General features: G+C 45.6%; 1 protein-coding gene and 1 long non-coding RNA gene across 2 annotated transcripts in view; one reads left to right on the top strand and one right to left on the bottom strand.

Moving 5' to 3' along the window:
• LOC120849688 overlaps positions 1–4,663 on the bottom strand; it is a 30,047-nt gene extending 25,384 nt beyond the window's left edge. Inside the window, exons 1-2 of the long non-coding RNA XR_006077154.1 lie at positions 4,320–4,663; positions 4,101–4,204 (exon numbers count right to left, since the gene is read on the bottom strand). This is a non-coding gene — a long non-coding RNA (uncharacterized LOC120849688). The remainder of the gene's footprint in view (positions 1–4,100; positions 4,205–4,319) is intronic.
• Positions 4,664–15,033: 10,370 nt separating this feature from the next.
• On the top strand, positions 15,034–15,479 carry LOC120849687 (dnaJ protein homolog 1-like). The gene has a single exon (XM_040221903.2). The coding sequence runs from the start codon at positions 15,034–15,036 to the stop codon at positions 15,436–15,438; it is 405 nt and encodes a 134-aa protein (XP_040077837.1). The 3' UTR covers positions 15,439–15,479.
• Positions 15,480–16,165: the final 686 nt, after the last annotated feature.

The raw sequence follows: 16,165 nt of genomic DNA on the forward strand, positions 1-16,165 counted from the left end.
TTTGCGCCGGCTTCTTCTGAGAGGATAAGCCGAGAAAATCTCCATGCTGAGTGACGGGCGATGGGTGCGGCAGCAGCGACCTCATGACTTACAGGTAGCTTCAGCTCCTATCGCGTAATCTGCCCCATTTTTCGGCGCTCACCAAGCCTAGCCCCTCCGGTGTAGGTTTTTGCGGAGCTGCAAGGCTGCGCCCGCGCACTCACCGAATTTCAGCTGTCGAAGGTCTTTGGTTTTGCCCGTGGCAAAATAAACACATACTTGAGAGCTGCGATGCATCCCCGCACCCATTGAAGGAACGTTTCATAGATATTCTCGGTTGATCAAGGAGCTCAAAAGGCATGCGCGAGAAGTGGTGACTTGAATATGTAAGGATGACTTACATCTTTACAAAACATTCCATCTTAAAAAAAAAACTGCTTATCGCGCTCAAAACTGCCTCAAATTAAGATTGATGGAAAAGAAAGCGATGTACCATGCGCGGGCATCTTTTAGAAGGTCTTTGTTTTCTAGCAACGAGCACAAATATTATGTGCGTAACTTACACAATATCATGGCCAACGAATGTACGTGACATTTAAATTTACGCATCCCAGCAACCACAAGAGGTGAGAAGACAGCAATGGTGTGTGTCGATACTAAAAAGTTTTAGTGGATCGTCTTTAGCTTTTGGATAACCGCACCCTACGACAATATACAAGCTATAACCTTTCTGTGAGCATTCTTGATCGAGTGCAGCTATCGAAGCGTCTGGTGTTATAGTTCAACGTTGCTTAAATCGGTGCTATAGCACGTGCTGCCACTTTAAAGTATTATTGAGGCATTAAAAATAAAAAAATAAAAAAATCAAATGTAGCCGATTTTTTTTAACATGATACGCGTTTGTAATTTGTCTTTGCAAACACATTTTAAGTATACTGCCACACAGCACGGACAAACTATTGCCGGTCTTTCAAATTTTGTTTTTTAGAAATAAATTATGTTTAGAAAACTGTCAATGCAACTATCCAACCTAAGTGGCAGAGCTCAGTGCTAGACAATACATGTTGCTGGGCAGAAATAGTAAATAGCGCCGATCTCGCGTTCGGGCTAAAAGTGCCACGTAATGCACGCGTACCGCTATAAGTGCGTCCGTACATTTCATTGAACGGCATTTCATTGAACGCCGTTTCATCAAAACCGTTTCATCGAAGCCGTTTCGTCGAACACCGTTTCATCGAACGCCGTTTCCTCGAACGCCGTTTCAAAGAAGCCGTTTCCTCGAACACCTTTTCATCGAACAACGTTACAGTGTGTAATATTTAGGAATTTACTTTAATTTTTATACAGAACTTCATCTAATTCTCTCCTTTTTTTTTCTTTTGTTTCTGTTTTTATATCACTGGGTGCAGTGACGAGGTAAGTTCCATCGTGAACATTTCCTGCTTCGAGAAGAAGCCTCTATGAAACAATGACCCCTCTCCATGTCACATAAAACAATTAAAAATGAGGCAAAAACAGAAAGCACGGACACTTAAACGTGTTCTAAGTGTCTGTCCTTTATTTGCAGCGTCGTGGTTTCAGTCATATATGTATATGAGTAAATATTTTCAGTAAGTCGCATACCCAATTGTTTTTATTTCTTTTTATGCCAATTGCTTTTATCTTTAGTAATTTGACACCACCTTCAAAACAATTTCACAAGTGACTACCTTAGTCTTAACAAATGCAAGGTGAAACATCTATAAAGCACTGTTATGCCCCAAAACTCGGTACAGAGCCATAACAGAGAAATTCGATGAAACGGCCCTTAGCGATTCGATGAAACGGCGTTCGATGAAATGTCCGTTCATTCGATAAAACAAACGACTTTCTATAAAATGTCGAAAAAGTGAGGTTCAGGCTTTGTCGGAGATAGCTACGGTTACACTCGTACGCTTTTTCAGTTCTATCTAGGCATATATAAGCTTCTTGCTCAAATAAACATTGGCATCTGACTTTTCGCTCATCTTGGCCTTTAGCGCGACTGTTAACAAGTCCTAAAACAGTCAAAGCAAAAGTGATTTAATTAGCTCAGGATTATAGGTTGAGCGAAATATTTACAAAGTTCGAGGTTCCCTGAGTCGTCTTTTGTATTCAATCCGCCCCCCCCCCCCCCCCCCCCCCCCCTCACCACCACTTCCTTCCTCTAAATAAACAACGTAGATTATTTTATGAACCACCAGTAATGGAGCGTACTCGCAAAACGTCTATTTGGCGTAAGAAAACGTGAGAAAGGCCTTGTTTAAATGTTCGAGCAATGAACTGGTCTTCTTACTGTGCGTGACACAGCTAGCACGAACACAATATTGACATTTTTACGCAAGGGCCATGCAGAATTTAGTGTAGAACAAATTGATGCCTCGTAAGTTGGTGCCCAACGGAAGCACTGTTTTTTCCGAATTGCTTGTTTAAAAATAGCAACTTTTCAACCATAAAAATAAAACAAAATAACACCACTTCTTTGGGGGCCACTAAATTTACTGATTCACTCCGTTAGCATTGATTGTGCAGCGGTATGCGTACATTACGCGACACTGTTAGCGCAAACACGACATCGGCGGTTTTGCTATTTTCCCCAGCAATGTATCGACTCGCACTAAACTCTACCGCTTAGCTGGGATACTCGCATTAACAGTTTCCTAAACATCATTCAGTTCTAACAAGAAAAAAAAAGTGGGAAACACCGGCGATTGTTTGTTTGTGCTAACTGCGTGGCGTAGGGTACCTAAAAGTTTTTTACAATGCTAAATACAATTCTGTGTCACGTTAAAAAAAATTGTCTGCTTTTGCTTTAGTTTCTTTGAGACACACAAATACTTCGAAGTGGCGGCCCGTGCTATGGTACCGATACAAGCAACGTTGAACCATAACACGACACGTTGGACTCGCCAAAAAGGGTTTTAATATTGTCTTTCCCGCTCCATAGCCGCACTCGATAAAGAATGTAAAGAGCGAATCTAGCTTACATTTCGTTCTGGGGTACGGACCGTACGGTTATCTAAGTGGCTAAAAGTGACCCACTAAAACTTTCTAAAATTGACATCCACCCTTGATGCCCTCTCACCTCAGGTGGTTGTTGGGAATGTGTAAATATGAATTTCATACATTTTGCTGGCCATCATGTTCCGCGAGTTAGGCACACAACAGGGCATTTTAGTAAATCGTTTTCAAAGGCCCGTTGCCACTTCAGGCGCGTGCTTCAGAGAATGCATCGAAGTGGCAGCGCGAGCTTCCGCTAAATATATGTGGCCTGAAAACATAGTCTGCTAAAGTTCTCCAATAATTTGTGCTCGCTGCTAGAAAACAGAGATCTTCTAGAAGATTCCCGCGCCTGGTGCATCGTTTTCTTTTCCATCGATCCCAATTTTGAGGCAGGTTTGAGCGTGATAAGCCGTTTTTTTAAAGATGGAATGTTTTGTGAAGATGTAAGTCATCCTTACATATTCAAGTCACCACTTCTCGCGCATGTCTTTTGAGCTCCTTGATGAACCAAAAATATCCATGACACGTTCCTTCAAAGGGGTGCGGGGATGCATCGCGGCTCTCAAGTATGTGTTTATTTTGCCACAGGCTAAACCAAAGACCTTCGACAGCTGAAATTCGGTGATTGCAGCTCCGTAAAAACCAACACCCGAGAAGCTAGGCTTGGTGAGCGCCAAAAAATGGGGCAGATTACGCGATAGGATCTGAAGCTACCTCTAAGCCACGAGGTCGCTGCTGCCGCACCCATCGCCCGTCGTTCAGAATGGGGATTTTCTCGGCTTATCCTCTCAGAAGAAGCCGGCGCAAAAGGGGACCTTACCCCTCGCCTCGCCGTGCTACAATACACGAAAGAAAGAGGGCGAGGAGGAATTTCCGCCAGGCGGAAGAATATTTCTGCTGGTCCGCCTTTAAGCCTATCAGCACAGAAAAAAAGTTAAAACACATAACCTTTACCTAGTTTCTGGGCATATGAAAACAAACACACGGCACCCCTATCAATGAAATTCCTTGTACTTGTGGCGGCATAACTAAAGAAAATCTCAAATTTAAAATACGTCTTATGAATTGCTTCGCAAGCGCGAAAATGAAATTACAATTACCTATCTCATACAAGCTTCCTCCAGCCCTCCCGGGCAGTCACTCATCTCGTCGGAGGTACTAGCACCCGCTTACTGTCACTGGGTTTCCGCGTCACTCTGCGATCCTGAAACAACCGGCGCCGAGAGTTACTCCCACATATTGTGCTTAAAGCTGCAATTTTTAACTTAGAGGAGATGGTCACTAGACTGGGCACAACGCGTGTGGAGACCAGAACTTACCAAACAACTTTAGGATCCGCGCCTTGAAGAAGTCCGATTCCGTTTCGTCACAAGGCTTGACGGGCAGAAATTTGAGATGATATGTGGCTCATGGTCGTCCTCAAGACGTACGCTTGCATAATCGTTCGTAAAATTCCGGCCGCTCAACTGGCCTCGACTCTGCAACGTGCTTGAAGCGGTTAGACCACTGTGGGTTAGACTTCCCGCGAACGTTGCTTCGGTGGCTTCGGTTCTTCTTCCACGCTTCCTTGTCCTCCGGCCGGACCGTTCGGTTTATCACGTCGGACCACTTCCTGACGCAGGGGATGTATCACGTGACTATAATACTTCGTATTTTAACTCTTGTTTTTGTTTGCTGAAGTAAACGAATACTTAAAACCTTTACTTATTGACCTTAATTTAGCAAAAAATTTGCATAAATTGCACTTTGAAAACTTATTTTGGTTTTATATGTCATGCTGGATGCATGCGGGTGACCCCACTGTTCACTCTATTGACTCCAGCTCACTCTATATTGTCACGTGGTGTAACCCGCAAGCCCGCAAGTGTGACTGATGCACTTAAGAAAATAATGAACGTTTCTAAAAATTATGGTATCATTTAATTGTCAAATGTAAATACTGAATATATATTAAACTTATAACGGAGTAATTTTTATTTGTCATTTTAATTAGAAAATTGCAATCGCTGCGGGACGACGTCGGTGCGAATTTTAAAATTTGGATTTGAGACACGTAGGGTGTCGCGCTGTGCGACCATGAACCCAAACAAAAAAATATACTTGGAGCCACTAAGTATACCCAGCTTGCCAAGGACAACAGTCCTGAGACGAAGTTGTGTCCTGAAAAATGCTACAACGCCAGGGACCAGAACCGACGTCGCCGACAGCAGTTTCTGTAAGCTCGGTTGTCTCGGAACACGGTGAGACAAAAACTCCCCGTGAACTAAGTAGTACCAATGAAACCAGAAGCGGTCACAGTACTGGGCCAGTTAGTGAAGACACAAGTGATAAAATTGTGAAAGTGACGGGAGATTTGAAGACCAATTTCCTGTCCAAGTTTCCGAAAAGGCTACTGCCAAAGACGAATGTAACGAGTCTGACGTACCCTAATTCGGCTGGCCTTCATTTTAATTATGAAGGGCTTTTGAATCTCGAAAACTTCATTGCTGGAGTGTACACTCTTCCCGGCATCAAGGAAAACTACAACTTTGGGAAGCCAGAAGCCAAACTAAAGGCCCAAACTGCCAACAAGCGCGTAAAATGCCTTTCAAAAAGGAACTTCCTTGCTCAACTACAAAGTGGAAAGCGCTGCCTGACACTTACTGTGCGTGAAACAAGGTGCAATCATAATTTCGGGAAGGTCATCCTTATTTCGTGTGTGTGTATGTGTGCGCGCATTTTATGTTTTTTTTTAAATGACTTCTATGGTGCTAATAATTATTGGATGTTATTCGGCACTACCGGCTTTTCTTTTCTGTTAATAAAAAGCTTGCCCACGATAGAATGTGCACGTGATCTGCCGCCCCAGAACGAGCGCGTAGCCTTGACTAGGGCTCGAACAGGATACGTTCACATGGCAAAATGGAAGCCTGAAGTATCGCATTTTTTCGCCAACTCCGCCAAAGTTTTAAAGTCCCGACGTCGGAAGTCGGAGAGCTTTGGACCAATCGTGAAAGATGATAATAGGATTTTTGAGTCAGTGTTATTCTGTTTTTGACCCGGTTTTACTCTGATTTGCTCGGTTCTGGAGCAAAAGTTATACAAAAACGAGAACGTTCCACTCCGAAACCAGGTGAAACTGAATAAAACGGAGCAAAGTATAATGTGAATACATAATCCAGTTGGTGCAATCGTTTACGCTATTACTGTTACTGAAACATCCTGGAAAACAAAAGGACAGAATACACCGCTAAAACTGCAGAGTTCCGATGATACCTGAATTTCGTGGCTTGCCTATATATAATTATTCATAAATCTTGTGCATACTATGTGCACACACAATGTTCCCGTTCCCCATAGTCTTTTCTTTATGTTTTACTGGCAGCCGCATGTTTTATAATACGAAGGAGGACAGTACGTAATCAGGAAATTCTAAAACACGTGACAAAAAAGAGTTCATATTCACTTTATTAACTGAATGTTTTATTTAATTAGTGTCTACATGGCCCAACCCAAGTTATATAGCTAAAAAAAAAAAGTTTATTTGACAGAGAGGAACCCATCGGGCACGCACGTATCTGCACGGGGGGGGGGGGGGGGGGGGGGGAGGACCATGGGACCCCTTCCCCCCCCCCCCCTCCTCTCAAACCTTTCATTTGGTGGGGCCTCCTTTCCCCCCTCCCCCTCATACAGTATTTTGTCATGGGCGAATCAAAATCCTGGCTGCGTGCCTGCCATCGGGTATATTTGCGGCAAAAATTATTTTCCTGTGCTCAAAACATAAAACTTTAGTATATAACAACTCTAATTTCTCCACTAAGCATACTGTTTAACCTGATAGAGGCCCACTTAATAGATTTTATGTTCTGTATTCCCAGTCGACCATTAAGAGTTCTCGATCCGAAATGCATTCCATTTCACCAATGAAGCTTTCAGTTTAACCAGTACAACTTGTTATTGATCCTATTGAAGGACCAATAGGCACTTGTATTCCGGACCAGAAAACATTCGTGTTGTTCCCATAGAAGTTTCTATCTTGTCCCATAGAAGTTCCTGCTTGTCCCACAGAAGTTCCTAATGGTACAAGAGAAGTCTGTATTGGTACGATATAACTTGTTACCGGCCCAGTAGAAATGCCCATCGGTACGATGAAATCCTATTGATCGCATAAAAATCTCTATCGGTCCCATAGAAAATTTTTGCAAGGGTGTGCTAATTTGGCGATTGAGCATTGTCACTGCCATACTGCACCGAGTTCACTTCTCTGCAATGCATGGCTCTTTGCTATCTCCCGTACAATGGCTCTGCCACATAGCGCCACTGGCTGCAATGAGCGGTAATGAGCAAACTGAGTGTCGTGCACATTGACACAATTGGCATCACGGCGCTTGCCCCCTAAAGTTGACTTTCCCTCAACCGATTCTTTGGCCTTCCCCCGTGCTGCGGCTTCTCTGCAGCATTTCCAGTTGTACCAATGTGCAAAACATCGGAATTTCTCATCGGCGCCAATTGCACATTCATGCTCATAGGCTTTGGCTATGCATTTCAATTGGAACAGGCCTGCCATTTCCAGCAGGGCGGCGAACAAAGAGAACGCATGATGGCTTACGTCGTCGCCAAGCAGAGCGTGCATAACACAACTTGCTTCTTATCGGCTGGAAGTCGTTCGCGATGAAGTAGATCTCTAGTCGCTTCAGGTACAAAGGCCTTGTCGCGTCGGTACCCGGCACGAACTCGCCGATGGCGCCAAATGTCGTGGCTGCCGCCATCGTACCTTGCTGGCCGAGCGCTTCTGCTTCATCCCTCGTTGACGTCGTCGCTTATTTCTTTACCTCGTCGCCAATGTTATATATTTAATAGCGGAAGGGTTGCAAGTCTATTCACAAGTGGAACCTCTGCCCTGAGGCCTACACCGTAGCGTTCCACCTGACATGAGAGTCAGTCGTCGTCTTCTCTCACGAGGCACGCACCACGCCCAAAGCTGCCTGATGGGAAACCGAGTCGAGGTCTATGGCAGTCAAGGTTTTAAATTCTTGAAATATGATTAAAGCACCACAATTTTTAGCGGGAGAATTTTAAACAGTAATCTTTCAGACTACTTTTCGTAGAACACGCTGCTTCGCGGACGGGATCGGAGGGAACCGGCCGGATTTTCCGCTCTTTCCCTTGTGTATATTACTCTATGGCGGAAAGCGGTGATAATCTCAGCATCCGCTTTCCGCCACTGCTATACTTGACAGAACATGGCAGTACTAAGTAAGGGGTGACTTTTTTTCTTTTTTGCGTGTTTATTTAGTAGACGTTCGATTCAAAGGGAATCGCTGCATAAATAAATACATACATACATGCGGACGCTTGTGACGTCATGAAACGTCACGTTCGGAGTTTCTCGAAGGTTCTTCCTCGCACCTCAAGTGCACCGCCATCTTGAATGTCGTCACTTCCAGTATGGGCGAAAACGTTGTTTTGCCTCCCCTCTACGCAGGAGGCATTTAGGATATAAGCGTAGCCGTCACACTTTCTCGTTTTGCCTCCCCTCTATTTTTTTACTATTTGAAGGTTGGATTATTTTTTCTTCGTCCATACCGGATATGCCTATTGGGTGGCTGGGGACGAGAGTACACAGAAAAGGTCTATAAAGCTCACTTCTCACCTGGCGACCCGCTCACCGATCACTTCGCAAGTCTCTCTCTCGGATCAACGATCAGAAAACGCCGATTTTCGACTGAGTGCACTGTGGATACTGCGACGTACAAAGACCCAGCATTTCCAGCAGAGGTTAACGGACAACGTAGCCCACCGAGGTAAGCTGGAACCTCCAGGATTTATTTCTTAGCAGCGGTCGTATCGTCGTCTCGCGAAGTGAATTTCCTCCGCTTTTGAACGGTCAAAACGTACGGTGTAGTAACAGATCTCATGCGCTATCCTCATCTTTCCGGAGTTTTATCATCACTGCACCTTGCTGAACTAAATGAATCCAATCCAATAACTTCTAACCCCCTCCCCGACTGCCGTTGAAAATGTGAGATTTTCGGTCCCCTAGATTTCCCGCCATTTCGGTCGACTATTTTTCGTTTTCATTTCTTCTCGCTTATGTTATCCGTGATCGAAGTTTTGTACGTGTTTCTGTGACTTCTGAGGATTATCGTCTTGACTGGATTTGGAGTTTGCGAATTGAAAATCTCCGCGGCCTGTTACAGTCAGTTTTATCATTTTATTTTTGAGAATAAAATGATTCGGAGTTATATGACCAATAATAATGTCTGATGTTGTCGAGGATCTTTCTCGGAAAAGAGACACGGCAAAAAAAAAAAAAAGACAAAAAAATTATTGTTTTTGAATTTTTTTCTAATATTTATAGGTATTTCTACATATTCTCCACAAATATTTTCGCGAAATAGCGCGTATTTAGTTCAAGACATTGATTTGACATCACTAAGTTAATATATTTCGTCCGAAAAAAGCCCCAAAATGGTGCACTTTGACCGCCGATAGATCGAGAACGATCTATGGGTTTTCTAGTCAGTGGGTTCTGGTAGAGTTCCTGTATATAACTACCTGCGGTTTCGGGGGAGCATATCGAAGAACTCTAGGCTGTGGCAGCCTGCGTAGGCGCACTTCCGGACGCTGGTGGAGGCTAAACTGCCGCGTTCTATTTTTTATTTTGTGTTCCATGGCGAATAGAATTCCTCGGGGTTTTTAGGAATGCATTGTACTCTTTTTGGGAACAAAAACAAAGAAATCAAAGCTGTTTTGGGGAGTCCGTGCGCGACAGAACAAATGCAACTGGAATGTTTGTTTCATTTTATGTTGATGTTTTTACGGCACCATACACTCAGCCGAGTCAATTTGCAGAGGTCTTAACCGTCGGAAATATTTGACAACACAGGATATCCGAACTGCATGGATATTCCCCGCGCGCAACATGAAATTCAACGAGTCTCCTCAATCGAACAACATATATTGTGCTTATCCCACGGTGCCGCGTCATCCGAACAGGATTTGAGAAAGGTCTCAAATAACACAGCATATCCAGAATAGTGTCGACGATAGTCACATTACGACGATCGGACGGAATCCAGCGTGTTTTAGGGCACATGTAAAAGCGAGCCGCTTTTTTGCACAGCTTCAAACCAAATTAACGAACGTGTCTATTCTGTCCACACACCCCGCACCCGACCCTATCGACTATTTTTCACGAAGACCTGGAACATAGCCGAGAAGGCTTTTTGGAGATTATCGTATACCGGAAATAATCCTCCAGGAACGTTGAACTGCCCGCGTCGCGGGCTGCCTGACGTTCACTCTCTTCGTTCGTTTCCTGCGAAGGCCAAGCAGGCTACGAGTCCTGGTATTCCCTGGTTCTCACAGTGGAAGATAACACACAAAGGGTAAGCATTCTAAACAGGCAAACGAAGTAAAAAAAAAAAACTTAAAAAAAAAGCCGGCAAACTCCGAATCCACAATGCAGGTGGGGAGTCACGCTGACCGGGTTTAAAACTCAGGCGGAATAAGAAATTTCTGCCTGATAGGGGCCGCTCGATTCGCAAAATGGCGGCGGCCAGAGAGCACTTTTTGCAAAGGTCTATACTATAGAGATGCACCGCTCGTTGCTTTTGAGTTCCAAGTGAGTGTCTGAGGTAGGTAGGTCTTTTGGCCATTCAACTGGATCTCGAACAAGCCAGCTGGGTTGTTTCGATCACATGGAGCTGTCCCGCAGCGTTGATTCTCTTCTCGTGAGCAGGTCCACAGGGTTACTGTTCCCAGGGCACTGCCTCCAGTTTTTGGAAACACTATTATTGGATTTCCAGTACGCGAGGTTTTACGAAAGGCTTCCATCTCTCTACTGAGCCCTGAATCCATCTAAGTGCCACAGTGGAATCCGTCCACATGGTATATGGAAAAGAAATTTCAGGGTGCGTCTTGCGCAGGTATAGTCTAGGGGTCTTGTTCAAACAACAGCTCCCATCAGTTCCAGACGCGATAACGTTAATGTTTTGATCGGCACAACCCTTGACTTAGCTGTCACTACAGCCGTTAAAACTTCTCCGCGTTGAGTTTCGATTTGCATGTAAGCACATGCTCCATAGGCTTATGTACTTGCGTCGACAAAGATGTGCAGCTGTGTTTCTATGACTTCTGTCAGCCCATTCTTGAGGTGTCTTGGGACTAAAATACCGTAGAGTTGAAACAACTCAGTATACAATTCTTCTTAGTCTCCCCTCTGGCGTTCCGGAAGCTCTTCATTCAATTTTAGTTTGAGCCTCCACAAACTCTGGAAGAGAATCTTTGCTTGTATCGTGAATGGTGTAATCAATCCCACTGGATCGAAGACTCGTGACGCCGCTTGGAGCACATACCGTTTAGTGTCTCGTTTGTTTTGCAGCAATTGGATAAGTCTGTCCACTGAGAATTAAAGAAGCAACCGTTGGCCTGGTTTGAGGTGATCCCCAAAACATGCCTTGCGCCTACATCAGATGATGACGTCGAACATTAGGTATCCACCATGCTGGTGGTTGACTCGACGGCCCTTCGCAGCGAGAGCGATTATTACCCCGAATCCCGACGATCGCCGGATCGTTTTGTCGGCATACCCCGCGAGACAGTAGCCGTCAAGTTGGGGCAGAAAAGGGATGCGGCCGCGGATTATAGAGTTTGCAGGACGCATTTCATAGCGGCGAGCGACGCGTACTTTTCTACCCTTGTTTCCGATCGCGCACGCCTTTGCATCGGCTTTTGCTCCTTCTTGGTGTATATGGCCTTTGGCCTTCGTTACATAACGCCTTTTCCACGCTTCGAGCGCACCTTCGGGGCTCCCGGCCGAGTCCGGGCGAGTGTCGCGCCGCGAGCCCGGCCAGACGGATCCGTCGGCGGTGACCCCGTGTGCATGCTCGTCGAGACTCCGCCGCCGGGGCATCGGTTTGTGCCGTCCGCGAGACGTTAAACTTAACAAGGAGCGAAAGTATGTTAACGAGCCGGTTAGGAGACATCTTAAAGGAATGCTGAACCGAAATCTGGATTCCCCAAAACACGTGGCAAAAGCGTGCAACGGGATGCTACAAACACCAAAACATCACTCATACCGCGGTATCTCGAACGGATGACCGTATTTTTAAAAAAAAACGACGCGAATTTGGCAGGAATGTTGATGCCATGTTTCTCCGAGAAGGAGAAGGAACGGCCTCGCGTCTTCTCCGTCTCGCGGCCTTGAGGGAGCGAAGCTTGGCGGTCACCGCCTCGTCGGCCTGGTTCAATCTCGACTTCTTTGTCCAAAAAAAAAAAAAAAAAAAAACGGCCGTCCATTTGAGATATCGCCTAACTAGTAGTGTTGTAGGGATTGTAGCGTCCAGCCTACATCTCCAGCATAGTTTTTTTTAAATCCGAATTTCGGTTCACCATCCCTTTAATATAAATCCTGAGACAATGAGAGTTGTCCTGTCCGTTATTTGATTTATCCTTGTCTCAGGGCTTAGATTATGACGGTAACATAGCGTGGTTTCCCAGTAATTCGCAAAATCGTAACAATTTTTCTACAAGCAACTTCTAGAGCCGCTCGTCGCATCATGGGGCGCGCAGTTAAGCTTTTTCTTTTTTTGGCGACACGGCATCCCTTCGCGTCAAAACTTCGTCGGCGGCATTACGAAACTTTCTGCTCGTAGCGTAATCGCACCAATGCCGAAGAATTCCACACGTACTGGACACACGTCATCATCGTAAGCTCAGCACGTTTTTCCAAGTTATGTGTAACACAACTATAGGCACCTTTGTTGAAAATATGGTGCATGTTAGCGCTTGTCCGGGCCGTTAGCGGCATCCTACGCCTTGGTAAGCGCATCCGCGCTTACCAAGGCGTAGTCAACCACCAGTATGGTGCGTGTGTTGCAACGGCGTGTTACGATGGTCAAGGAATGCCATCTGAGGATCGCCATTGCTTTCGTCTGCTAAACTTTGTGTGAGTGTCCGTAGCGCAGAGTTCACCCTGCTTCGTCATTTAGGGAGGCGGGGGGGGGGGGGGGAGGATAATGCCTTTGAACCCCTCCCGCAATAACATCCTGGCTACGCCACTGGGTGTTTAAATCAGCGAGTGCATCAACACTGAAAATTTTGGATCCAATCCATCACGCAGGGATCCGACTTGTCACCGGTGCGTTTCGTACATCCCCTGTGCTGAGCCCCTATGCTGAATCTAATGAAATGTCTCTAGAGAAAAGGCGATATGTCCTAGGTCCAATGTATTCCCTTATACGGTTTGTAGTACAACATCCATGTCGGCAACTATACTCCGCGACAACTTTTCTTGGCAATGCAGTGGAAGGTATAGGCCCGCGTCCCCTCTCCCATTTTGAGTGTGTGCGTGCTCTCCTCCTCTCCCCGGAAATGGGGGAGGAGGAGAGCCTGCGTACACAAAAAATGGGAGAGGGGACGCGGGCCTCTACCTTTAACTGCATTGCCAAGAAAAGTTGTCGCGGAGTATAGTCGAGAGAACACGTTTTGAACGAACCTTCAAAAGTATAAGCTCACTGTTAAGCCTCCCTTTTCATTGCGGAACAAGACCTCGGCTCTTTCGGCTGTCCTTCAGATGAGCCCACCTGTTGCTCAGCTTTTGGAAACAGTGGCACCATGGGAGCATAGTCTGCTCATCACAGACTAGTCACTCACTGAGTACACTAAGAAAACTACCCCACCAGAAGTCTTAAAACAGGAATTCTTTGAGCTACAAAATACATATAACGACTACACCAGCTTTTATACTGACGGCACAAAAACCGACTCCTCTGTCGGCTGTACCGTGATTGGACCATCACTTAAATTTGGGCGGAGGATTAATTCCAGTGCAACTATCTTGACTGCCGAGTTATACGGTTTACTATTGGCCACAGACTATATTATCAAAAATAGGCATCCATACTCTGCAGTTTACACTGATTCACTAAGTGCTCTGAGAGCACTTAGATCCTTTGAGATAGCAAAAAACCTTTTAATAACTCAGCTACAACATAAAGTGGTTGCTGCAGCTAGGGAAAGACTATCTGCAGCTATTGCAGATAGTCTTTTGCTGGGTGCCTAGCCACGTGGGTATACCCGGGAATGAAGCTGCTGATTGACACGCTTCCACATATGCTGGAAGGAAGGTTGATATTCACAACATACCTTACCAAGACTACAAAGGTAAATGGCAAGAGGAATGGTCCCGCGAAACCAAAACTCCATGTTGTGAAGCCGATGCTACAGGAGTGGGCGAGTGCCCGTCATAGGGATAGGTTTTTTGAGGTAATTATTTGTCGGTTAAGAATTGGCCACACACATCTAACACTTTGCTGAGAAGATCCACCTGCATGCGAACACTGTTCAGAACCATTAACTGTAGTGCATAACCTTCTTGAGTGCCCCGGATATCACAGGTACCGGCAATTCTACTTCGCCCAGTTTTATCCAGCACAGATGCCTTTACACCTTGCTCTTCTGCTTGGAGATGAACCTTTTATAAATCATAAAAATGTTTCTAAATTCCTAGAAAGCACTGGACTTTTACGTCGACTTTAAACTTGTTTTGCAATTTTTAAACTTTTCATCCACATTATTTATATACAGATTCATGTCCATCTCTTTATTCTACCACTGGCCACTAGAGCCCTCCTTCCTCTCTAGAAACCATTTCATGAAATAGTCACAGATTTTGGCGCTCTTTAGCCTTAGACGCTTTTGCACCAATAAAACTCAATCAATCAATCATTGTGAAAATCCTTGGCACCCAAGTTCGTAAAAATGAGAAATCCGCAGCTTCACCGCTAAACAATTGACTACCTTCCAGTCGTCGCCCACCCAGCTGAAGTTTTAGGTCCACATTTCGGCTGTCACGTCTCTTACTGCTGGATGGCACAGACTCCACTGTAGTTGCAAATTGCCAGTTACTTACTTATTACTTACTTACTTAATTTACTCATTTTCGCTTTCCTCTCCTTAGTTACCCCGAAAGTATTTTGCGTGTTAATGAAGCCTTGGGTTTAGATAAAGACTGTAACCATTGACATTGTGTCGTTGCAGGCCACAGACATGGGAAAGGATTTCTACAAAATCCTGGGTGTTGGGAGGACTGCCACTCAGCACGACATCAAGAAGGCCTATCGGAAGCTTGCAAAACGCTACCACCCCGACAAGAACAAGAGCCCGGATGCGGAGGAAAAGTTCAAGGAGCTGGGCAAAGCCTACGAGGTCCTCAGCGACAAGAAGAAGCGGGACAAGTACGACAAGTCTAGCAAGGAGGCGCCCAAGGACAACGGCGGAGGAGGCTTCGGCCCGGGGCGTCCAGGAGGCTCCGGCCCCAGGGGTCCAGAAGACCAGTCCGACACGTACCACCCTCGCAGCAACCTGATAACCGAGTTTTTTGATTGGTGCTTCAACGGAAAATACTTGATAACGAAAATTTTCATGTCCTCAGCCGCTGCAGGGGCACACTGAATTTACTTGATCGAAAAGGCGATTACGCCTCCTTAAACCAGTGGCAGATCCAAGGGAGGGGCCCGGGGGGCCGGTGTAGGACGCCGATCTCACTACCCCTCCGCTTCGACTACGGTAGTGGTTGTGGCGTACGCCAAAATCAATACCGTAGTCGTTTCGGCGTACGCCATAGCCAATACCGTAGTCTTTTTCGCATACCCCAAACACACTATCCTTACGCCAAATTCAATACCTTGAATAACGTCGCTTGAGCGGGGATTGAGCTCCGCATTTCGCTAAAACTGGCGGAAGCAACTTTCTGCAGCAAAATACCCTGATTGTTTGTTGTTGTTTGTATGAGCAGTGAAACGCGCGCGGCAGGCGTTGTTAATTTTGATTAGCGTTGATACGGCTGACGGCGCACAGAGCTGAAGGGCACAAGCAAGGAAGGCTGGAGTGATTCTGTGTCGATGTGATTTGACGTCGCTTCTTTCTGTTTCTTCAATCATGGTGCAAATGCAGGTGCCCGACTCCCGAACGATTCGAAGGCAAGAGTGGTAGCCCGCCTATCCGCTGGTCTTTCAATCGCATGCACTGTCGTCATTTTGGGCATAGCGGAAGAAAATAAGACGCTCACTATTTTAAGTAGCTTGCGATCGGCCTGTCTAGGTTTTGGCTACACCGTTTCAGGCTGTAGATGAGAAAATTTAGCCACTACAGTACGACTGCTAGCCTGGGGTCTGTGCCT

The sequence above is a fragment of the Ixodes scapularis genome, unplaced genomic scaffold (assembly GCF_016920785.2).
Source record: "Ixodes scapularis isolate PalLabHiFi unplaced genomic scaffold, ASM1692078v2 ptg000919l_1__unscaffolded, whole genome shotgun sequence".
In the NCBI taxonomy this organism is placed as follows: Eukaryota; Metazoa; Arthropoda; class Arachnida; order Ixodida; family Ixodidae; genus Ixodes; species Ixodes scapularis.

Bases quoted from the DNA above. Each gene is read 5' to 3' on its own strand.
- LOC120849687 (XM_040221903.2), top strand. From the start codon at position 15,034: ATGGGAAAGGATTTCTACAAAATCCTGGGTGTTGGGAGGACTGCCACT.